This window comes from Cryptomeria japonica, chromosome 10 (assembly GCF_030272615.1).
Source record: "Cryptomeria japonica chromosome 10, Sugi_1.0, whole genome shotgun sequence".
Taxonomy (NCBI): Eukaryota; Viridiplantae; Streptophyta; class Pinopsida; order Cupressales; family Cupressaceae; genus Cryptomeria; species Cryptomeria japonica.
Window position 1 is genome coordinate 41,471,339 of NC_081414.1, and position 25,931 is coordinate 41,497,269.

Genomic DNA, 25,931 nt, shown 5'->3' on the forward strand with positions numbered 1-25,931 from the left:
ACTGAAAGGCAAAAGTGTGCGATTTTATTTTAGTGTTTTCTTTTCGGGCCAAAGGGTATTTTCACGAGTTTAAGTGTTTCTTTCCTTTTTGGCCTAAATGACTCCCTTTTGCACAATTTTCTCCATGTCATTTTCGGCCAAAATGCTTTCTTTGCATGATTCTTAACGACTTTCGGTATTTCGGCCAACTTGGGCGTTTTGTGAGTTTTAGTTATCTTTTCACATTTCGGCCTATTAAGCCAATTTTTTTAATTTTAATGAATTTCGGCCTAAAAGGCCACTTTGTGAACTTTATGAATTTCGGCAAAAGAGGAGACTTTCACGATTTTAATGTTTTCAGGTTAGAAGGCCATTTTGCGAGACTTTGAACATTTGACATTTTTGCCTCTTCCAATTTCGGCCCAAAAGACGAAAATGCATGACCTCCACTTCTCGGCCCAAAAACAAGATTTGCACATTTGCGATTTTGATGCTCTCTCATCTTCTCTTTAGTGATCTTTGAATGATTTCAACGTTATGGTATTGTTATCACTTGAACCTGCACCCCTGTTTGCTAAGCTATCAACTCAGCAGGCTTGTGACACATGGGAACCCTCCTAGGCCTGTGGGTTGCCTAAAAAATGGAGTGAACCTCCAGAGTAAGCTGGTTCTTTTCAGATTCTGCACCTAAACTAACAATTTCTTCAGGGAAAAGAGTAAGGAGGAGAAAATGTAAAACTAAAACTTGAATCTAAGGTGATTGCACCAGATGGTATTCTTTTTTGGAATCTATCTAAGCAAAAAACACACAGTACAACAATGATAATAAACCTTTTTTTACACTGACCAACAACTCATAACCCTTGCATCAATGCTTCATAAACAGGCTGGATAATCACAGTCCTAAGAGGGAAAAAATCCTTTTTCACAACCTAAGACTATTAATCATTAAAACACAGCTTATGACCTGCAAGTAGTATATGTATTTCTGCATAAGGCATCAAAAGGAGATGTAAATTTTAAGGGGGGCAAAAGCCAACCACCAAAGAACTGACTAACCCTGAAGATGCAGTAACAAAGAAAGATGAGAAGTAGAGCAGCAAACCAAGCTATTATCCTTGCCAAACAGGTATCACCAAGCTTTATAAATCCTGAAAATGTGTTACAAAGACATCCATTCTTGCAGAGAGAACCAAAAATTACAGTCTGCTCCAAGATGAATGAATCAGAACCCTTACAAAAATGAAGGCTCCCAGTATATATGCCTTTTTCCAAAGTTATCAAGAAGACTCCACCTCCTCACTTTAGGTCGAGCAAACTCAAAAACCCTACCTTTTGGGCCTCAAAAATATCTCAAAAGGGATAAACCTGAGCCAAAAGGCTAAGTCATCCATTCTGCAAACATAAAACCTCATAAATGCAACATAAATGCTCCTGAAATGTCTCTGACAGGCCTGCAAGCCCTCATAAATGCAAAAATATCCCTCCCTTTGCCCAAACAAAAATATCTAATAAAGTGATTTTTAAAAAAAAATTTATTATTCTCTGGTCAGACATTTGTTTGACTTTATTTTTATTTATATTTAAAAGCTTTAATAATATAAAAGTAATAGAATTGTTTTATTTAAAGCGACAAAATAAATAAATCACTTTAAATATATAATTTTATTATTTTTATTTATTAAATAATAAAGTGTAATAAAAAATATATTTAATAAAAGTGTTTGATTAACACTTTAATAAATAAAATTCTTTATTATATTTTATTATTTTTTTTTAAATATAAAGCAAAATAAAATCAAACCTATGTTTGATCAAAAAATAATAAATTTTTTAATAAAAAGAAAAACTTTAAAAAACATTGCTTACAAGTCTTAGAGGGCGCATTTCTTGAGTTTTGAAAGATAACTTGCTAGGAAAATTGCAAGGGGGACAAAGTGATAAAAAAAAATCACTTAGGAAGCCAAAGTTTTTACAAAATTTTTTAAAGTGATTAAAATCACTTGGAGGCATAAGCGAACCTCAACATGTGGCCTTCAACAATATTGCGTGGCATAAGAAGGGAATAGAAATGATTTGCGAAGACATTTTAAGGGAAACAAAACCCTAAAAGCTCATTTGACTCTTCACTTTGTCTTTCGAAAAATCTGGAAACTAGCTCTGCATCTTTCTGGGCGCCGCTTAGGGTTTGAGCTGGGCGTGGAAGAAGAAAAATGTCGATTTGCTCTCTGTTCTGGGCGCATTTTTGAGCGCTGGGCCTCTGTTTCTCCTTACGGCCTGTTCTTGTCTGCGTTTTTGCTAGCTTCGGGCTCATTTTGTGGAGCCGCTGTGAAAATTTCTTGCATTTCTGGGTACCTTCTGGGTGTTCGAAGTGACTCCTTGCTTGCTGGGCGCTCCTTTCACCTTGCATCCGCTATGCTGCACAGGTCCGCCATTTTTTTTTCTCGATTCTGGAAGAAAAAATCCCCTTTTTTATGAAGTGTGCCTGGGTTTCCTCTCTGTGTCTTTCTGAAAAAACTTTATGGCATTCGAACCTGTTTTCCATCTGCTTATATTTGTAAAAATTCACTTATGTGATCTGTTGCATTTTCTGTAAACTACTTTCCTTGGTACTGCAGGGTTATTTTTCCCCTTTCTATCAAAAATATTAGAAAAATAGTTCGAAAAACTGTGTTTTTCCATTTTTCCAAGCACTGTAGAATTATCTTTCCCCCTTTCTATTGTAATTATGAGAAAAATAGTTCGAATTGCAGTGTTTTCCATTTTTCTGTTTGTCCTTGCAATAGTTTTGATGCTCAAACATTCTGTTTGTGTTATCTGAGATTATAGATATCACTGGAGATGTTTCCTGAACTGTCCCTTTGGATGCACTTGCATGCGGCACACTTGGAATTACTTCCTCAATCCAATTATTAGCATTAACCTCCTCACTATCTCTACTATCGGAAACTACTACATATTGTGTCCCTATGTTGTCTGTCTCCATAGACTCATTTCCTCCACTTTGCAGGGCGATGTTACTTGTATTGCCAGCTTTAGTTACTTCCTGCAAATATTCAGGGTTCCCCAAAGTGTGTATCTCAGTATGGAAGGGATTTGGTTGATCTGCTCGTGAACTTCTGTCTTATTAATTTTGAAAAACTCCTAGTACCAAAGCCGCCTTCTTCTAGCCCACCCTCATTGGCAATTTCATTCTGGCCAGCAGAACGAAGTCCTTGTTTATTTCGAACCTCTTGTTTGATTTTTCGGTTTTTTCCTGAGACTCCTTCGACATTTATTCTCTTTGAAGTGGCTGCTACCTCATGATTATGCAAAGGCGAGGGACTTTTGTTGCCAAGAAAAAAATCAGAATGGCAGTCATACCTTTTCGTAGTGTCCTCAAGAGCTTAAACACTCCTTTCTTCTTTGTTGAAGGTTCTTCATCTAGTGCTGCACCAAGATATGTCTGTAACTGAAAATCACATGCTTCAAGCTTGATTCAAGCCTCCATCCTCTTGGCTGTCATGTTCATAGGTGCGCCATTGATTTTTGTTTTGCCAAAGTGTGTACCACACCCAAAACCATTCTCCTCCAGGTTGTCAACTGAAGTACTGTTGTCAATGATTGAAAAATCTGAATTTTCTGAATTTTCTGAATTTAGGGCAGCATCATGCACCACTATCAGTTGATGGCCCAGAAGGAGTATAAACAATCTTTTCATCTTTGATCATAGTTTGAGCCTTCATTGTAACTTCTTCACTAAGAAGCTGCTCTTCAACAAAGGCTGGTCCAAAAGAAGTATCTAACTGAAAATGGTTGCAAACTAAATCCTCTTCTCTTTGAAGATCCTCCATCCCGTCTACTATTTTCTTATTTTCCTCTTCCTCAGGTGTGGCTGCAAGAGATGATTCATCTTCTTTTCTTCTTAATGTATTAAAATATATCTCATCAAGCTGGAGGCAATGATCTCTATCCAAAGTAGGTGTATATAATTTAATTTCATCACAACCAAAGCTTCATTGAATACTTGTAAAAATGCAAGAGATAGTTCTCCTTCAAGGCTTTTGTGTCCTCCTAGAGTCTTCCAAAAATAAGCTGCCAGCATCTTATGAGTGTCACCAACGTGAGCCAGGACAACAATAGTCATGTCTTTGTTTACCCTCATTTGACCTTCCAAGTGATGTGATTCTTGAAAACTAACATCTTCAAACAAATGTTCTGACTTGCCTTCATCATCATGCCATTTAAAAACAGCTTCCTTCGTAACTTGTCTTCCACAAAACTCACGTTTTAAAGGTAGGTCAACATCATATTCAATCAAGGGAATATCGCCACAACAGAGAGTAGGATCATTTACCTCAAGCTCTTTTTCAACTGCTGATGCAAAATCAGACTGTGAGAAGTCTGAATTTTCATCTTTAACTTCATACTTATCAATCCATTCTTGAGTGGTCCTCAATGCAAGGCTCATGTGATGGCAAAGGACTACTGGTCACTTTCAGAAAATTAGAATCATGTGCATGCTTCTTCAAAGTGTCTTCGTTGTACTTAATTGCATCTTTTTCCAGAGTAGGTTGTATCCCCATAAGTGCTGGTCTATGAGGTGTCCAGCTGGAAGACACACGTTTTCTTAGCTGCCTTAGTTGTCATAAAACTGATACATACCTGCATCTCCTTAGCTGTTATTTTATTTGCCTCCAACCAACCCCACAATGGTGAAGTACCCATGACAAACCAATTTCATTATCAAATTGTAGGACCTTCCTATTAGGCAATCTCCTAGTTTCTAAAATCAGCTCTCTTAGACAACATTGGTCATCTGATCTTAACAAGTATTTCTTAGTGTAATCATGTGTATGAAACAAGGAAAATCAATCTCACTGTAGACTATCATACCTCGCATGTAGCTGGAATCTGATAATTGGTTTGATTCTTGATTGTCCACACCCACATAAGGCTGAAGTGAACTTGTGAGCAGGGCTTCATCCTCCTTGGGGCTTCCACGTGTTTGGCTGAGAGTCCAAACTTCGAGGCTAGTTGACCGATTCTCATCTTTTCCTTGAACAATAGTAGGCTGCAAGTCACAAGCAAGTGATTCCTCTTTCTTTTTGTGGCTTGTTTTCCGGAGTTTTACCACCCTTGCAATGAATTTCTTGAGGTTTGGAATGTCTCCTGAGAGTAGGATTTGACCACTGCCTTCTAGGATTAGACTGCTGAAATTTCTACTCCACATCCTGGTGTGGCCCAGGTGACTGATCTCCTATCAATCTGACTTTATCTTTAAACAATGGCTGCCATTGTTTTGCAACTAGTACCACAATCTGAATATTTTCTGACAGTAACTCCACCCCCTGTTTTGACAAAATCATCAGTATAGAATACCCCTGCTAATTTCAAATCAGGATAAAGACTGTTAATTTCAAATGGAATAATGACTAGAATTTGAACGTCTTCTCCCCTTTATCACCAGCCCTGACATGATTTGATTGTATTAAACCTTGATTTTCCTCACATGAGCTGGGCTCAACCCTTGTGGGAGCCACATTCGTCTCCACTCATCTTAGTGAATTTTATGACCAGCAAACTGTCCCTTTTCCTTTTCCTTTTCCTGCACATGAAACAAACCTGTCAGCAAAAAATGCATATTTATGGTGACTTTCCTTTGATCTAATTTTGCCTTTTGGAGATTCCTTTGTGATGCGAGCTATATGCATTCGATGTACGTAGGGATCATATATATATGCGTGCATTAGTACATATGTCAGAAATGCAGCCAGCTATTGCTTAGAACAAAATGTTCTAACACATTGTTTGTTTCAACCTTTTTGCAGATATCAGAAGGAAAACATCAACGGACCGGGGTGGAGCAGCAAGACAAAGGCTACGACGAGCGTCTCTCAACTGTTCCAGTCATTCAGGCAATGACTGGTTCCATTTTTGACATGCCTTTGCCTCATTTTTTCTTTGTACTTGCATACATATATGTATATTTCCCTTCTGCATTGGATGTACGTAGCTAGTCCCACGGCTCCTTGTGTGGGACGCAATTTTGAATATGAATAAAATACTTTTCTTTTGCAATGAGATGTTTTTCTTTGATGCTACGGAATAAAAGTACTTAGAAACATCATCCTTAAAACACAAAAATAGAGAATAAGTATACACTAGCTTTCTTTTGTTCATGCTAGCATTTCTCAACCTATTTTTCAGCCAGGAGCGAAAAATAGGTAACAGGTATTTGTCAGCTTATTGGTAAACATGTACGACTTGGGATTGCTTGGTCTGATTTTGGCCAAAATGAAGATTTTGTGAGATTCTACACTGCTTAGATGAACACCGAGATTTTCTTTACCTCGTGATTTTGTTGTGCCTACCCGTTTGACTCAAAACAAACTTCGGGTGATGAGGACTCTGGGCGATTTCTCTCTTCTACCGAGCAGATCAAACTTAGAACGGGGGTCCCTGTCAAGGACGGGGCGAGGTGTGCATAACGCACAACAGGTCAATTCGAATTCCGTACAGTAAATAAGCATATTGTTGTACAGTGAATAAATGAAGATTGTCGTACAGTGAATAAACGAAGAAGATTTCCGTATAGGGAATAAAGGAAGAGCGTACAAGCAATTCAAAGCAATCCAGTAGGGGAGCCGTACAACATACCGTACAATGTGTCGTACAAGGGATAGCATAAGGAGAAGTCGTCGTACAAGGGAGAGCATAAGGAGAGGTCGTCGTATAAGGTAGAGCATAATGGAATTTAAAAAGTTTATTAAGTGTTGGCTGGCAGTTAAAACAAATTGATGGAATTAGGAAAACCAAGATTGGGGAAGCTGGACTGGCGAAAGCGGTTGCAGTAGTTAGACCAACCGTCTAAGTCAAGGAAAGTGGCAGAAGGAAGCACGACAGGCAGGGACAAGGGCAAGCAAGTGTTGCAGTCTGGAGTGAAAATTGCAGGACCAGCAGATACAAGAAAGGGCAAAAAGAAGCCAATGCTAGTAAAAATCACACCTGACACTGTTACATTTGAAGGATTAAGTGTAAGTGTATGCAAAACTTGGTGGCTGGAGACCCCAGATAGTAATGTGATTAAGGAGTCTCTCAGGAAAGCATGGGTGCACTGGGCAATTCAAATACCCATGTTTGCAATCAGGGATTTTGAATCATGTTTGCGAATGATGGTGGCCACATACAACAACCCAACTAGAGCATCAACATTCTCTTACCAACCGAGCACTGTGACCGTATCCTTTGCACCCGATGATTTTGCCAGGGTCTTGTTGTGCGTTGCACACGCTCCCTGTCGCTGACAGGGTCCCCCTTCCTTTTTTGGGCCTTTTCGTCTTCGCCCTGTTGAGTTCCGTGCAGAGCCTCTCGCGTCCTTTCAAGCGAGCCTGCGATCAGTCCGTGAGAGGATGATGTTGAGCGAAGGAGTCGGTGATCCGTATGGTCAGTTGAACCCTCAGGCACGAATTCCAAGAGATTGTTCAAGCTTGTGAAATCACCTTAAATAGGCATGGGATGATAGAAACTGGCAAAGTCCACCAAGTAAGGGATAAAGCATTTGAAGGTCACATGAGGACCCAAAGATGCCAATTTTCGCATAAGAATAATGGGAGAGATTACATGATGTTTTTAGAAGTTTGCACAATTTGTATGAATGTCAATTTTCGCCATCCGGAAGGTAAAGGAAGGGCAAAAGCCTTAAACACGCATAAGTGCCAAAGCTCGCACCTTTCAGCCAAAAGGGCCGAAATTCGGACCTTAAGGCCGAAATGAAAGAAAATGAGAAAGTTGACAAAATGGCCAAAAGGGCTGAAATGAAAGAAAATGAGAAAGTTGACAAAATGGCCAAAAGGGCCGAAATGAAAGAAAATGAGAAAGTTAACAAAATGGCCAAAAGGGCCGAAATTCGGACCTTAAGGCCGAAATGAAAGAAAATGAGAAAGTTGTCAAAATGGCCAAAAGGGCCGAAATTCGGACCTTTAGGCCGAAATGTCAAAAGGAGAAAGTTTGCAAAATGGCCAAAAGGGCTGAAATTAGCAAAACGTGAGAAAGGTCCGAAGTTGCCAAAATGCGTCAATCGTCGAACTTCGCGCAACGGAGGAAAATCGCAAGGATTTAAAAGGTTTAAAGGAATCATCAAAACCCCGAAGTTTGCCATGGAAGGGTAAACGGCGAAGTTTTAAAGTTTGCAGGTAACTTAGAAATGCCGAAATTCGCCATCCACGAAAATCGTGATTTTTCATTAACTGGCGAAATCAACCTCAGTGTCAAAAATGCGTGATAGGAGAAATCGCGTGAAAGTGTGACCTTGCAAAGCGGCTTCAACTGCCGAAAATAGCGATTTAAGAAGAACACGTGAAAGGGTAAAGCTTGAAAATAGAGGGAAAACCCCGAAGTTTGCAAGGGTTCACGATTTTGAGGCAAATTGCGCAGTAAATGTTTCCCACGGACTCCTTTCTCTTTCGCTGAAACTTCGCGTAGGGTCGAAACCGCGATTTCTAGAAGAGTAAACTTGCAAAGACGCCTCATCCTCTGAAATTCGCCATTTGAAGGTACCACCGTAATTCTTCTTTAAAGTATTGAAAGTCAAAATCACCAGAATCGCCAAGGTAAAAATCGCTATGTCCAAGTGTTTAAATCTGCATTTACCTTTCAAACCATGGGCGTGAAAATTTGGATTAAAAGTTAACCGTTAAAATTCAAAAAATTACAGAGCTCTCCCATTCAAATTTGCAAATCGTGCAATTTTTCGCCATTCATTTTCACCAGGTAAGTACGCTTTACCTCTCTCGATCATCTGAAATATTTACAAATTGGATGGATGCCTGTGCAAAAAATTGATTAAAATGCTTAAGTCTTCAAAATCGCATCTTTTTCCGTTTGTAAGGCGCCATGCAAAGCGATTGAAATCAGAACTTACTCCTAAGAATCAGTTAGAAAATGCATTTTCAAACTTAGGAAAATTTCTCAAGCTTTATCCATTTTGAAATTAATGCCTAAGTGTAAATCCGCAATTGAAAAGCTTCATAAATATTCATGTTTAAATCAATCAAGCTTTCGGCTAACAATATCATGTTGTTCTTTCAATTCAATTTTTGAATTGATCCTGGTATGCTGGTATATCCTTTATCTAACCCGCTTTACTTCCTTTTTATCGCCTCGTAATCCGCATCCGACTGTGCAGGATAAATGCCTAAATTGGCGGTAGAATCATCAAAGACGCCTGCTACAGCCGAGACATCACAAGCATCCAAATCAGATATCCCTCGCAGAGTCGAAAGGATGAAATAGCAGTATCAAAGAGGGGGACAAAGGGAGTCAAAAGTTCAGAGTGTCTGGGACAATGTCGATGATACTGACCTAGGCCATATCGATATCCAAGATTTCAGAAGCCGAGTCTTCTCCCCTGATGCCTATGGCAGGCTTAGGCAGATGATGGAAAGTGGCATCGCCCAAGCAGCGGGATTTCCCCCAGCAGTGCAAAACTGAGTTAGTAGTGGAGGCCGCCCGGCATTACCAACCAGGTTCCAGATTGGTGCTCCTCGAGGACATGGTCCTCGCTAACTTCACTCCTGAGGCCATTGGCGACGCATTTGATATTCCCTTCCAAAACAATCCCACAACCACAACTATAGATGAAGCGCAGGGGGCGTATGATATGAATCTTGCCAGATGCAGAACACTGATCAATGAAGAGTGGTACAGAGAGAGGACCTCCAAGCGTCAGAATTGGGAAAAAGACCCCAAGAAGTGACTTTCACAATGAGCATGGGGACATGGTCACATTGCTCAGCAGGGTTATGGGACTCCCCAAATCCAACTACTTTGAAGAATGGATGTTTTACTTCACAGAACAGGTCTTCGCTGGGAAATCCAAGTTTGACTGGGCCCAGATCATAAGCGACAATATCCACACCCAGCTGATCGAACTTGAGGCAAAGAAGTACTTCACTATGACATCCTATTTAGTCTACATGTTCACCAGGAACCAGCCGCTGCCAGGTTTGATAATGAAAGGTCAAATCGGGAATGGACCTGATCAAGTAAAAGTATACGATTGTTACCCACAGCTACACTATCAGGATATAGCTCAGAGGGAAAAGAACAGCCCGGCCTATGCAGTTGGCCAGTATGAGCACGTCAATGATGCCTTCACAATGCGCTTAGTCAAGCTTATGCAGGGAGGATTACACATAAGGCTCTCGGAGCAAGCTACTATTCTAGTACAAAGATACGGAGCCTGGTTCATCCAGTTCCCAAGGTTCTCCTACATCCGGATAGCTGGCTTCGATGGTGCCCCTCTTCGGCTTCCACGGTACCCAACCGACAAGATAGTTCTCATGGAGGTCGCAAGGCAGTCACGTCCGGCCGGTAGCTTACTCAAAGACAGCAAGCAGGCTGGATTCGCATTCCCCATGATTATAGGCAACCAGGATGTCCATCTAAAGACCCCATCCCAAGCGGAGGAATCCTTTGCAGAGCTGGCCTCCTATGGCCTACAGGAGCATTTTCCAAGGAAATGCTTCGATCACGACAATCTAGCGAAGAGAGCCTATGGCAGGCGGTACAGAGCAAAAGAATCAGTTGAAGATTATTGGAAAAACTGCTCTGATGACTATGAGGTCCGAAGGCGTGAATATTCAAGGCTGAGTGTGCAACAAATGCGACTCTATGAATATCGTCGAGCCCCAGATCAACTCGCAGATTCAGGAAATTGCCTGCAAGTCCAGGAATTTGAGGCAGTAAGGCATCTTTTGCCAGGCGTTGATTGGTCATAGGACCCGATCACTAATTTTGAGGCAGTCATGGCAGCCCCAGGAAGATATACTGACCAATGGTTGCATCAACAGATTGAGCGACTAATTCATGAAGGAGTCTAGTTCACTTACCACTTAAAGGGTAACCTTGATTCTCAGTCCTCCGGAGATGAGGGAACTTCCAATGCACCTAAGGAAGAGATTGAAAAGCCTGAGAAAAGGAAGAAGGCTAAGGCCAGCAAAGGAACTCGGACGTCCAAGAGAACAAGAAGGGAAAAGATTCCCATAAGGAGACCAAAGGTCACTTCATCGTCAAAGGACCCCAGTTTGTCCGACGATGTAGTAGAATTGGATTATATACCTGCTCCTCCTTCCCAGAGTGACATCGATGCATTTAGAGCTGATGATCCTCCCGCACTCGACATTCTAGATGCCGAGCTAAGAGTAATAGGATCAGCTGAACCACACAACCAAATTGAGGAAGGAGAGATTCCATCCAATCAGGGGATCGAAGTACATGAACCCACCCAACAGAGCCGCCATGAATTGCTGCTCCATAACACTACCAAGGATGACTCCACTGTTGAAGGAGAGCAAAAGACAGATAATACCCGCGGGCCTAAAAAGACTAAAGAGCAACCGTCACACGAAGGCACCGAGCAATTGTTCAATGAAGTGGGGGAAAACTCGGCTGCAAGCAAAGAACTCGGCACCTCCTCTACTCCTCCTATAGCGGAACAGCTGCAAATTTGTGATGAGACGGCTGAAAACGTCAAAGAACAGAGTGCAAACTTAACCATAGCATCAACCCAGACTGTACCTCAAGAATGGTTAATTGCCCGAGCCCAGCGCAAGGCCGCCACAAAGCCACCCATCGATTTGGAGGACATCTTCTCACATATAGATCAAGCTAAATCCAAGGGGAAGAAAAAGCCCAAGGCATATTCCAAAATTACCAAAGATGAGCAAAGGAACCGTATTCTTCACATCGCCACCCCGCCTGTAGACAAGCCAGCAGATCAGATCACACTGGCAGATTATAGCATCACAACCATCCCCATCGGACGAACCACTAAGGAACAGGAAAAGGAGGAATTCAAGGATTCAGTACAGAACATACTCAGGCAACTTGAAGAAATAACAGCTGAAAAGGACATGTATCGAGCTCGTGCTGAACAGGCCGAGGGATACATCGATCAACTCCTGAGACCATTACACAATGCTTCTGAATCCCACATTCCCCCGACGGCATTGGCACAGAGGACCACAACAAAATTTGAAGGAGTACGGGATACTGCAAGGGCCGTCAGAGAATGGATACAAGGTATCAAAGGGAGGGGAGAACGAATCCTTGAAGAAGTAAAAGAGATGGCCCACCATCGAGAGACCACCCTGGTCAGGCTATTAGAGGTGAAAAGGGAATCCCTTAGAATGCATGAAGTGGCTGCCACTACTCTTCCCCTCGTAAGAGCTCTCTTTTGGACCCAAGCACAGATCCCCACACTCTCTGACATCCTACATCCCCATGAGATCAGCATTTTCAAAGAATGGTACTGGACTATCACCATGAAGAATGACACAAGAGAAATCATTGATTAAGAACACGATGCATGCGAGACAATTCTGAAAAACCATGCAAGAACTCGGCACGACAATCCTCCGATCAATGGTCTCGGGATGGCAAAATGACCTGTCCGATGAAGTGATACAGCTAGACTGGGAGGAAAGACTAGGGACGGATAGGATCACATATTCCGCCAGGGACCTGAGTTTTGCAAGTCAATTCCATTCAGACATGTTGTGCTTCGAGCGTAATCGTTCTAGCTGGAAGGATGGTTTGAAGCACGTAGACCAATACCTTGAAGGCATGCAGTATAAAATTCATCATCCTCCTATGCCTCCATTTAGTTTGCTATTCCAATTGTGCCTCAGGTTCAAGGAATATGTTCGTGAGGAACGTACAACAGGTCGGGACCTTTGGCAAGAATATTTGCACGGCGAGGATGAATTCCTGGAAAAGGGATGTGAACCTAAAAAGGAAAAAGTGCTCTCCTAAAGTGCTTTTTTCCTTTTGATTTTGAAAAGTGCACTTTTTGGCCAAAGGGTCATATTTGACTTCCAAGTCAACTAAATGTAAACTTTATGTGTGCACCTTTTTGGATTATTTTGGATAAGTTTTAAAAAGGGTAGTTATTACTCCCTTTGGGGTAGTTGTTGATATTTACCCTCCATTTATGGGTATGGGTACTCTTTTGTAAGGATGAATCTGGGCCTCTTGTTTAGATTAGATCTCGGCCATTCATCCATTTTTGAAGCCTATTTAAGGGACTAGTTTTGCTTCATTTTGTAAGAAGTTCATGGATTGTTGCTGAAGCTCTGGCGAAATTTACAGGATTTAATGCAAAGTTAAGACTGTTTCAAGTTTCCTTGTGAGTGCATGGTCTCCTCCTTCATTAATTTAGAATTTTCAGTTATGTTTCCTTCCTTTATATAGCATTTTCTAAGTAAACATCTAATAGAATCCTCGCTATTCATACCATTAGGGAATGGCTGATTGTCTTTCCTTCTGCATGGTTAATCTGAACCCTTCATATGCTTAGTTCGGTTATTGAATGCTTACTGAATGAATGTTAAAGTTCTGATGTTGTATTTAATAGCATGAAAACTCAGTTTTCCTTTGAAGATCGCACTAGATTGATGCAAGTATTGTACTTAAATGGTTGGTAATGCTTAATCTAGTTATTTGGAGGTGTCTGTTTGTTTGCTGAATCTGCTAGCTTAGTTAAATAAGTTATATTTTCTGTACCTCTCTCTCTCTCCCTATCTCTCCTTTTTCCCCTTTTTTTTACCAAGAGAATCCACAATCCTACTGAAAACAGTATCAACCCAACTTAAACCATTCGATAAGCAAGACCATTAAAGTCCTCGGGAACTCATCCAGCAATTATTCATATCACCGTAAGTCCCCTTGTGTTTCCAGCAAAAACACATCAAACCACTGAGTAATCCCGCAGTCAAGACCTGACAAACGAAACCTTGAGGTTGTCCCCTTTGATCAAACGAGAGAAACAGCATTAGGGATTTCCTTATCTCAAGAGAGGATAGGATACTCAGCGAGTACATTCTATTTTGCGTTGGCCGTACGGAGTTTGCAGCAATGCGATTTCAGACACGTCAACAGGTCTTTGGCATACCAGATGAGGGGAAGAAAATCGACAAGAATGCCACTAAGATGTCGCCAGAAAGGAAAGAGCAACTACTACAGTTGATTTGTCGAAGTGATCTCTCAGATCAGGAATGGGAAGCGATTAAGGCACCTAAGGGTAGAGGGTTGAAAAAATTGTACATCGTTCCAGGAGAATGGCAGTGCCTACTAGATGTTATGAAAAGCAGACTTACTGGAGCCAGCAGGGCATCAGACACGGCGGTACCTATGATTGCACTTATGAAAGGATTGAAGAATGGGACGGTGTACAACTGGGTTGCAGTCTTGTCCGACAGAATTCATGAATTCCTGACCCTGTGGCACAAAGCTTTTTACATACGGTTCCATACCATAGGGTTATTCCTTGATGTTGTACGCACACAAGTACCTCCAGAGAAGCATGTCTGAAAACCACGAGAGACGTTGGACTCTTCACAGCCAGCCATATTCTATTGGACCCACCTGGATACCGTCGCAGGTAGCGGGGAAGCCCATTCCAATAGGAAACGAAGGAGACCACCACATGTGGTAGTGTCAGAACATGAGTAGGAGACAGAGAGAGTTGACGAGGATGCAGAAGAAGAGGCTGAAGAAGAGGATGATAGTAATGCAGAGGAAGGGGAAGATTCTGAGGACACTTCTTCTAGGAGCAGCCAGAGTCACGACACATTCCGCCTTGATAGCCAGAAAGAAGTAGAGAAAACCCCTAGTACAGAGGAGAGTAGTGGTCGTGCAGTGTCTTTTGGGCACGTGACAAGAGGAATCCGTGGATTACCGGCGGGTGGAGTGCGACCTGCGGGAGTAGGCCGACTAGTGTATGCACCAGTAGTATTGACTCCGGATGGAGGACCGACACCCCTCCCGGCTTCGGGGGTGATGGTGGGAGCCATACCAGTTGTACCCATCCTAGGATTTGGGCAGTTGAGACCCCGACCCCCATTGCCTACACCCTTTAGATCGCCACAGCACTTCCGGCAGAGGGAGTTCCAGCAGTATCATTGGTTCCCAGCGAACCTCCTTGCACTAGGTCTAGCATATGGAGGAAGCCTGTACATACCAAGGTCACGGCAACGAAGGGCACAGTGACCGTCATGGCCCGAGATGATGATGCCACCATGGATGCGTGGCTGGGTCGCTATGAGATGCCTCCTATGCCACCACTGAGACCCCCGCCTGCCTCACCCCAGCCACGTCCTTTTCCTAAGATTGTGGACCTAGATGAGGGTAGTTCTCATCAGGAGGAGGGACAGCAGGAGTTGGCGATGGACTTCTTGCAGGACACCGTTGGGTTTGAGGAGGAGATGACAGAGATGCAGCAACAGATGCGGGCCACTACCGAGAGCCAGCCAGAGGGCATAGAGATATTTTTGGCAGAGATGGGAGCCAGTACACAGAGGATGACAACGGAGATTGAGGCCAGTGCACGGAGATTGGCAGCCTCTATTCAGGCTCTTGGGTAGCCTGTCGTTGAGGGTCTCCTCGCCTTTGCCACCGGAAGGTGTGCTGAGGAGTTTGGGAGATGTTTTGAGGCCAGGGGTTGGCCTGTTGTGGAGACTCCCGAGATGTTGACAGATTGAAAGAGTGAGGAGACAGCTGGGGCTAGTGGGGTACACTTGCTGCTACAATGGGTAGAGCAAGCCTTCCAGGACGGGTACTACCAGCTCAGACGTACCCAGCATAGTGCCTCGCCAGCAGAGACAAAGCGGATGGCAGCCATCACAGCTCAAGAGGAGCTAGCCACTCGCCTGCATACGATGGAGATGGAGTTGGCACAACAGAGGGCCCGAGCAACCAGCCTAGATGAGGAGTTGGCTCGTGCCAAGACAGAATTGGCCCAAGAGACGGGGGGCGTGCACACGAGGTGGCAGAATGGGCAGCCCTTGAGACCCATCTCACATCTACCTTAGAGGAGTTGGATGGGAAGCAGAAGGAGCTTATGGAAGCAATTTTTATGGTGAAGAGATCCAGGGAGAGGCAGTTGGTAGCTGAGCGAGATCTCCATCATCGGACACAACAGGTTCACCAGCTGAGGGAGGAGTTGGTAGCTACAGCACCACCGGCCCCTTCTTCATTAGGGACACCCTCTGTACCCCGTCAGCTTTGATTTTTCATGTTTTGTCTTAGTGTCATTCCCCATTTTGTTTGTACATCGTCAGGAGATGACCTTCTTTTGGGGGGGGATGATGTTGTCGGGTAATTATGTCATATTGTAATTAGAATGTTACGTGTGTTAAGGGTCAGTGGTTACGTGATGGTTGTCGGCAATAGGCATCGGACAACCTGTACCGACACCTATATATATGTACTTGGGCTTCTATTTCCAAGGATGTGATAGGCGGAAGGGAAACTATGCTTTGAATGTACTAGTATTGTGGAATCAATGAATGCAGACATATGATTTCTTCTCACTTGCATCCCTGTGTACTACTACCTTTTCTATATTCCTGTTTTGTTATGCACTGAACACACACACACCCCTCAAGGGCAAAACATCCACCAGCTATTTGATGTAATGTCAAAAATTGAAACAATTGCGAGTTTGTGGAAAAATATTGGTAGGGGTTGTTTCACGATTCCAAGCCATGGCCTCACTATGAGTACTCAATAAGTCTTTCACTTGACCTTGTGAGGACTTGTAAATGTTGAAGAAAAAAATTCCTAGACATTGGTCTTTTCACTTTTAAAACTCTTAAGTTTGTGAAATGCATCAATTTGTTGGATTTTTTGCTAGAAGTAAGAAGGGCCATAGAGCTTCTATAGGTAAACACCAAATGGCAAGCACTTTAGGGTTAATTAGAGTGACACATTGTTGTGCTCGAACACACACCCCGTTAGTTGACAGGGGACCCCCTAATTTTTGTTAGCCTGTGCGGGAGAAATAAAGACCAAGTCTCGCAAAATCACTCTCCAAGCCGAATTTGAAACTAGCAAAATACGCCAGAATCCCGAAAATAGGCCAAAAGCAAGTAAACGTTGAGAATGATAAACTTTTCGAAATACGCTTTTAAGCCAAATTTTGCCTTGTAGCCCAAAATTGCAGGGGCAGAAATCGTAAACTGAAAACCTTTTCAAAAGTGCCTAAAATCTCCAAGTTTTCAAAAGCTCTCATTTCACCGAAGTTTTCAAAGGGTTCCAAAATGGCGATTTTTATAAGCCTCATAAACTCCAAAATTCACACTGAAAGGGGAGATTTGTTCAAAGTTTTAAAATTTTCAAAAGAGCCAAAACTCCCGAAATTCACATTCCAAGGGTAAATCGCAGAATGCAAGTTTTCAAAAGCTCTCATTTCGCTGAAGTTTCAACTTAAGAGAAAATCGCGATTTTTTAGAGTTTGAAAGAGCAGGTCTTCGCCGAAATCGCGCCACAAGGAAATCACGAAGTTAAAATTTGAAAAAACCCTCTGAAATGCCGAAGTCGCGAACTGAGGCGGAGTCACAATGTTTTAAGTTTGAAAACCCCCCTCATATCCCGAAATTCGCATGCAACCCGAAAATCGCGAAAATGAAGCATGGCGTTTTTATTATTAAGTTTGCACGAAGTGTAAAAACCCCGAAGTTTGGCAACTGAGGTGAAAGTTTTAAGTTTATAAAACTTGCAAAACGTTCTATAAAACTCCGAAGTTCGCATATTGAGGAAGATCGCGATTTCTGAAAGTTTGCAAAAGCACACAAAGTGCCGAAAATCGCAGTATTGGGAAGAATCGCGATCTAAGGGATAAATACCACAAGAGAAAGCTTGCAAAGCAACATGAAAACCCGAAATTTGCATTAGAAGGATAAGTGCGAGAAGTTAAAGTTTTCAAAACTCCTCCCATTCCCCGTTTTTCGCCATCTAAGGGAAGGTTGCAAGAAAAAGTTAAATACTTTGCAAAAAGTGGTGAAACGCCGAATTTCGGCAAATAGAGGTAAAATGCAAAAAGTGGTGAAATCCCGAATTTCGGCAAATAGAGGTAAAATGCAAAAAGTTAAAAAAACTTGCAAAAGAGGGCTACATCCCTGAACTTCGGCATAAAGCGCACAATGTCAAAATATTGAAACTTTGTAAAGAAGCCCCCAAAGCCCGAAATTAACCTAAAGCGTAAATCGCAATTTTTTAGAGTTTGAAAAGGCCACTTAAATCGCCGAAGTTCGCGATATATGGAAAGAGGAAATTGCGAAATGTTTAAAGTTTGCATAAAATGCGAAATCGCCAAAGTTTGCAAAACACTCCAAAATCCCGAAGTTTGCAAAACCTTGCGGAAATGCCATAAACCCCATTTTCAATGGCATAGGGAAATCCGCAGAGGTTAAATAGTTTGTTGAGGAGCAAAATGCCCAAGACGCCTAAGGGTTAAACGCAGAAGTAAAAAGTCTGAAGAACCATCCAAACCCCCCCCCCCCCCCATTTTTGCCTATTTTCTGAAGATAAAGGAAAACTTTTAAAGATGGAAGGGCATTAAGTAACCAAGTTGGCAAAGTGGCTTTTAGCCCGAAAATGCCAATGCAGAAGATATTTTCAAAACCAACTTGTAGGCCGAAATTGAACAATAGGGCAAAATCACTTTTCGCCAGTCAACCAAGAAGCTTTAGTGGATTCAGATCACCCAAACACCATCAGGACCAAGGATCAGATTTCATTTTCGAAGAGAAAACGGCCTTTCAAGATACATCTCACAAAGAGCTTCTGGAGCCAGGCGTTAAAATTTAATATTTGTTAAGTTAAATTATTTAATTTTTCAAATTGGTTTATTAAAATGAAATTGTTGTTCGCAGGTCGCAGGACATCATCGAAGAACCAAGAGAAAACCTGAAACGTCAAGGAGCCAAGCACTGAATGCTAAAGAAGAGAATGCAGGAACACGCTGCAGGAACGCGAGAGCAACCGAGCATTGGGAAGCGTGCCACTCGGGCAACAAGTTAAAGTCCACCACCGGAACCAAAGACCGAAGAACACTCTGAATGCAACAACCATGCGTTCTCAGGAAAAGCACACAGCTGGATTTAATTCCAGAAGCTCAATTTCTATGAACTGGAACTGTTTTAAAAACTGCCTATGGGTCCCGCGCAAGATATTTTTGTGGACAGTTATGTCCAACTACCAAATTGACCAAATTAAAGCCAAATAGTGGCAGGTAGTTGAGATTGTGGTTGAATGGATGACTGAGAATTGATTGGGCATAGGTTAAAGTTGCCAGCTTCTGGAAGGCAAATCAAGACCCTTGGATGCAGTCCATCCTAGCCTTCGATTCAATATTGTAAATTCTATAAAAGGCAGAAGCCTTTCTTTTGTAAAGGGTTAGAGATTTTTGTTAGATAGTTAGACTCTGGTGAGAGAGTTAGATCTTAGAAGTTAGAATAGGTTAGATCTTAGCAGTAGCATTGAGGTGCTGCAGAAATTGTTGTAATAGGCAGATGAAATCAATATATAGACATTGATTTGGTGTTTATTGTCTTGTTTTCATCATGTTTGCATGGTTTCTTTTAGCATTTTAGATAGATCTTTCCGTTTTGGGTGTGCAGGTATTTGATAGATTCAGGCTCATACCATTGAGGATATACTGATTGTGTATCCTTTTGTATGGTTAACCTGAGCCTTTCTGTAATATCCCAGTAATTTTTTTTTTTTGTTTTTTAACAATAAGAGTTACAAGCAAACACCACAACCCGTTAAGGTTAGAGAAATAATCCAAACTGCTGAAAGGGAACCCTTCCACCTTTTGTTCACCGAGAGCCCAATCTAGGAGGGTGAGAGCATACGGTGTTCCGGGGATCGTTAGCACCAAAAATCAAACTGAAATTACAATGCCTCCGCAGCAAGCCAGCCCCTTCTGCTTATGCAGTAGGATAGAAACCAAACTCTTGGCGGTAAACAAGCCAAGGGAAAATGACAAGAAACTGAAATTCAATCACTCTACCGCATATTTCAGCGGGAGGATATTACATTAAGCTATTACTCTACCGCATATTTCAGCGGGAGGACAATTGCATTAAACTTATCACTCGACCACTTATTCAGTGGGAGGACTGAGTACATAAACTAAATTCAAAGCAAGAAGGCAGCTAAGCTCTTCCACTTATGCAGTGGGAATTACAAATAAGGACAGCCAAAATGATTGATCAGTACTACTGAAACAACCTTACAAAATAGAGATAAGATGAGAAGAGTGATGCAGATTATAATATTACAAACAATGAATTTCTGCTACATCCAAACTACAGGCTGGAATTACAAATCAGCAACCTATGGAAATGCTAGAATGCTCATAACTCCTTCATTTTACATCCGAATCTACTCAAACCAGTCCCAAACCCACCATATAACATGTGCAATGACAGCCAATTAAAGCCACAACCCAAACAACCCCCTATTTAATTTGCACGCATCCCAATGCAATATCAGAAACCCATGCCATACCTAGGAATTTCGATTTGATCTAGGAAATTCAAAGCTTAATTAAAATTGCTATAAACTCACAAAATGTATCGCCATTGTTGGGAAGCAAGATAGAGCTGATACCCATAACTGTCAGTCGCTCCAGCAAAGAGGTGTGATTGAAAATGTGCTTCAGCCACAGGCAAAACAGCAAGTCTCCAGCATCATTTCAACACCAAAAATGTCTAAGCAAACTCTGAGAATGTAGAGAATACAATGCATAGCTAGGTACTGTATTTCAAGTACGAAACCGGGTAGCACTAGGGAGACGCACTCCGAAGCCTCAAATTCTGTCACCAAACCGGCAACATAACATTACAATTTTTCAAGATGATCCAAATGGGAGCCCAAGTCTCATATTTATAACTTCACACACCTCAAACCCAAATGCAAATTCCTTCAAATTCAACGCCTTTCATTTGCATTTCATTCCACTACATGTGGACCCCAAGTGTGGCGCCGTTTCCCACAAGTCAAACTCCACGCCCAAGGCATGGACCCACGTTACACTTTGGCAAATATTAGAGATAAGTCATAAAAATAATATCTCTCTCAAATATTTTGACATCTCTTTAATAAACATGAAATTCGCCAAAAACTTAGGAAAAATATAGACATTAATCCCAAATTCGATAATCAGTAGCAATTAAACAGATTAATTAAATATTAAACCTTAGGATAAGGAAATAATATTTAATTATATCACATATGACTCCCGTACTGATTATTATCAAAACTAGGATGAAACTGAGCCAAGATGACCACAGAATTGTTGCAGAATCAGAACCCTGTCCACTACCAAAAATAGAATTATGCCACACTGCCACTTACTAAAAATAGTAAGTCAAGAATTAATGCTCCGAAAAGCATGATCTTCACGTCTAGAGGCAAAGCATGGAGAGCTCAAGAGGACAGTATCACCAGAATGGCCATTCCCTGACTTACTAAAAATAGTAAGTCCTCATTTCATCAATGCTGGACCCTCATTCTTCATTCCACCTAGCCTACGGGTCTCAAGAATAGGCTAATGGACCACTGGAAGGTCGTCAATGAGAAGGGGACATTACACTTTAATTGTCCTTAGTTCAATTGCAGGTGTCTGTCTAGGCTGCGCCAGAATTGGGTGCTTAGCCATGTTCGTGCAGTCTGAAAATCTTCCAAGTCCCCTTGAAGATTGCACCGTTCCTGCAAGGTTGTGAGCTATTCTGGCTAAGCAGGAATTGGTTATGTCAAATTCGTCTACCCGCATACCCGTGTTGTTAGTTTTAGATCTCCTATCCCTTCCCTTTTGATTTTATTGCGTAATCTGAAAATCGCCGCAGACCACCTTGTTGCAAAACGTAAGACCCCTTGTGCTCCCAGCAAAACACATCGATCACTGAGTAATCCCGCAGTCAAGACCTGACAATCAAAACCTTGAGGTCGTCCCCTTTGATCAAAACGAAAAACAGCATTAGGGATTTCCTTATCTCAAGAGAGGATAGGATACTCAGTGAGCACATTCTATTCTACGTTGGCCGGATGGAGTTTGCAGCAATGCGATTTCAGACACGTCAACACACATTCATTGGAGGGAGTGAAAAACTTTAAAAAATGTTTTCTTTTGTTAAAAAAGCAACTCGAATGGACATCCTAGGCTACAAGTTCGCCTAGGTATGCTCAGTAACCCCAGGCAACACCCTAGGCATACCCAATCAAGGACCTGTACTGCACTAGCATGCATACCCAATCTTGGGATATAGGTACTTGGTAACACAAGGAAATTTGTTGTTATCATGTTGTTCAAGGGGGTCATACAACCTTCGGCACTTGTTCATTGACTACTGTTCACCATTTCTCAGACCTGCAAATTCATTTACTGATTTTATGGTGTATTGGGAGCATAGAAACGAGACTTGGACTCAACTCGGGACTCAGGACTCGAGACTCAGCAAAAAAACTTGGCTTCAAAATTAAAAACCAGTCATCATTAAAAGTAAATTACCAAGTCATCTAAAAAATTGGTTTGCAATTAGAATTTGCCTGGATAGGGACACGAAAGGAAATAAATGTTCATAATAAATTTTAGGCGATATTATTTAGATAATTGTAATTAATTCAATAGGCATTAGATAATGAAAAATAAGAAAGCAACCATATTGATGTCTATGAAATTATGAATGACTAGGGGCTCAAAAGTATAACTGTTAACAACAAGAAGGGAATCCCTCTTCTTGCCATCAATAAATTACCTTGTATTGCTTATTAAAGTACCCTTGAGATTCTAACCAGCTAGTAGTGAAACCAAAAAGGGAATCCCTCTTCTTTCCATCAATAGATTACCCTGTATTGCTTATTAAACTACCCTTGAGAATCTACCTTTGAATCCAAATTTTAGCCTAATTAATGAAACCTCATTAAACCTAGTCAATTTCATTAGTAAATTCTAAGACTACTAGTTTAATTTCATTCCTACATGATTAGTTTTAGCTTTTATTGTGGTTGAAAAGGAAATAAATTTGTTTAAATTATATACATGACTAAACAATAGGAAGTAATAAGCATACATAGCTCAGAATCTAAAAGCCAGCAATATTTATTGTGTCCATTCATAATGAAAGAAAGCTTAATGTGCATTTACAATGAGCTAATGTCAAATTTTCACTTCATGAGGTGATAAAGTTAATGCCACTTTCCTCAAAAACTCTCTGCAAATGATACAATCAGTTGAAGTAAGGGTTCAAATACAAACCTGTAAATTGTGGAGCAACAGTACCAAGAGTAAATGTTGAAAATGTGAGAGAAGCCAATATAGATGGTTTGTACTGTTCTAGAATTGGCTCTATTATTTCTTTGATCAATTCAGATGCAGCCTGCCATATTATAGAATGAATTGTTATACTCCATGACATAAAATTTTCTAATACTTTTCCTTGACCCTAAACCCTACTAAATGGTTAAAATTGAGAGTGTCTTACTAGAACGATGAAATTTCGAACTTTCCTATCTGAATAGTCAACTAAATTTATTAAAGAGATTGTAATTGTATTCCCAATCTATATGCTATAAGGCTTAAACATTAAATAAGAAATTTTGAATGGTGCAAGTCTGCAAGATAACATCTCACAAAACATGATTTTATTGTGTATTAGATGTAAACCTCGTTGATAAATGGCCAAACCTTCTTCAGTTTGAAATTCAACCAGCTTAACTGCAACCAAAATGAACAAAGACTTTTTTTTATGACTTTCAAACAGCTTAGCTGTATAAAGAATCCAGATTAAGAATTAAAGAATAACTTTCCCAACAAATTTGGTTTTGAAAATAAAAATTTTGAAGAAGAAAAAAATTCAAATACACTTCCCTTCAAGAACAAAATAAAATTAAACAAAATTACAACACCTTTTGACGATTGGAGAAGACAACCCATGGTGGAAAAGATTCTTTTGGAAGAATCAATTTTGAGTCTTCCAAAGTCAACTTTGATAGAGCTGCAATTTTTCCAGCCTGCAATAACATTTGAAATAGAATAAGCAATCTCAATCATCAATCTAAGAAGAAAGCAGATTTCCTACACATAAAAAATTTCCCTAGCCATATCTCTAGTTTACCATCTACTATTTTTCATTTCTCTCTCTCCGTTTCCATTCCAGCCTTCCTCCCTCTCTCTTACACACACATGTACTCAAATATGAAAGGAAAGTTCACATAATGGTTTCACAAATATATGCACATAAAAAGTGAGACCAAAATATTTGTTGGCTAGAATTTCTTAGAGGAAATAAATCCAACTATCTTCAAATTTCCCATGACCTGTATTCAATAAAAAGAATGATTGTTTCTGTCAATTTCTATAGCTCTTGATTGGTTTTCTCATCTCTAGAGGGCTGTTCGGTTTTCCTTTGAAATCTTAGTCGGAGATAGTCTCATGGCCTCCACTTTCACTTCTCTCCATTTAAAATCCGTTGTGTTTCAACCCTGCAAATATTTCAACGAAAGCCAAGTTTTTCAGGTTTAGGGATGACCTGCTGCATAAATTAAGAAGAACCGACCTGATTTTTTCTAGGATACGACAGATTGGTACTTGTCAAAGCAATACTTATGTATTTACATGAATATACGTTGTGGTTCTCTATTCAATCTTCAGATAGGCAGCAATAGAAGACCACCACAGCAGCAGGACAGCAGAAATTCAGAGGTTATTAATCCTCATTCATTTCATTCAGTGGGCAGCATTCAAAAGGACGCAGCAAACCAGCAGAAGAAAAAGGCATTTAGGAGCAAGGAAAAGTGGCTAACTCAGCCCAAAGTTCAGCATAAGTTATAACACATTGAGAGTTGGCTAGGTCGTTGGAGATCTCTACCTTGGCAACATCACTTAGTTCCAACTATTACTCATAAATTTATAATGATGGCTCAGCCAGTCCAAATCTCTGCCTGGGTGTACTTTTAAGGCAGCAAAACCACATTAAATTTCTACCTTGCATGACAAAAGTGGCTTAAGTGGCAAATATATCTGCCTCTGATAAAGTTAGTGGAAGTTCCACCTGGTTTAAGTAATGGAAAGTTCCACCTAAGTTAAAAAAACGTGACATGACATGAAATGTCCACCAAGTCAAAAAAACATAGCGGTAAAATTTTAATCTCTCAAATTTTTTGTGCAAATATTTTATAAAATTAGGGTGTTTGCAGGTGGCTTTTCAGCTGTTCCATAGCATCCAAAAGGCTCAAAAAAATCAGATTTGGCTTTCATCTCACCAAAATCAAAGCACAAAAATTTAAAGAAAGATTGAAGATGTTTTCATTTTTTGCATCATATTTCTGCCTTCTACCAGTCAAATCGAAAAATGATTTTTAGGTTTGCTTCTCAATGTTGATGATTTATAGCTTCGGTCAGAGTAATCTCCTCAAATCATATGTATAAGTAATGCTGATTATACCATCAGCATGATTAATGATTTGTTAATATGTATATATACATATTAATATATGTAATAATAATAAGTGCTCTTATTATTATTATATATATGAATATTTATATATAAATAATGATTGGAATATTAAATCATTAACATGCTGTTGATAAATCAATGAGATTAAATTCGTGTTGAATCGATAAGTAATATCAATTATATTAATCTAGTGATTAAATTGAATTTATAATCACGTTGTTTATACCAAATTGAATATGAGCACCGAATTATTTATCATTTGCTAAATGATCATAAGTATCGATTATATTGATCAAATGGAATGATCAATATAAATCGATCATCCACATTAAACAGTTCGATATTATTAATCACTGTTTGAATCGACTATGGTCGATCTTCATATCAAAATGATTATGTGAATCGTTACCTGCTGTTAATAATAACCAACGATTATGTGAATCATTATCTGCTGTTAATAATAACAAACGATTATGTGAATCGTTATCTTGCAAACAAACGGTTATGTGAATCGGTATTTAGAGAGGCATCTCGATGAAGAGACATGTCTCCATGTACATGGAGGCATGTCTATTCATCAACATGTCTCCACGTACATAGAGGCATGTCTATTCATCGACATGCCCAAACCGTGTTATATATATCATGATAGATTTCGATTCTAAA

At 40.6% G+C, this 25,931-nt stretch overlaps 1 protein-coding gene across 1 annotated transcript in view; it reads right to left on the reverse strand.

Moving 5' to 3' along the window:
* LOC131048824 (synaptotagmin-4) overlaps positions 1 to 25,236 on the reverse strand; it is a 129,532-nt gene extending 104,296 nt beyond the window's left edge. The window contains exons 1-5 of the mRNA XM_057982899.2: positions 24,425 to 25,236; positions 23,925 to 24,291; positions 23,716 to 23,820; positions 23,474 to 23,524; positions 23,066 to 23,186 (exon numbers count right to left, since the gene is read on the reverse strand). Coding sequence (XP_057838882.1) covers positions 23,066 to 23,186; positions 23,474 to 23,524; positions 23,716 to 23,820; positions 23,925 to 23,927 — 280 coding nt within the window. The 5' untranslated portion in view covers positions 23,928 to 24,291; positions 24,425 to 25,236. The remainder of the gene's footprint in view (positions 1 to 23,065; positions 23,187 to 23,473; positions 23,525 to 23,715; positions 23,821 to 23,924; positions 24,292 to 24,424) is intronic.
* Between the last annotated feature and the right edge of the window lie 695 nt (positions 25,237 to 25,931).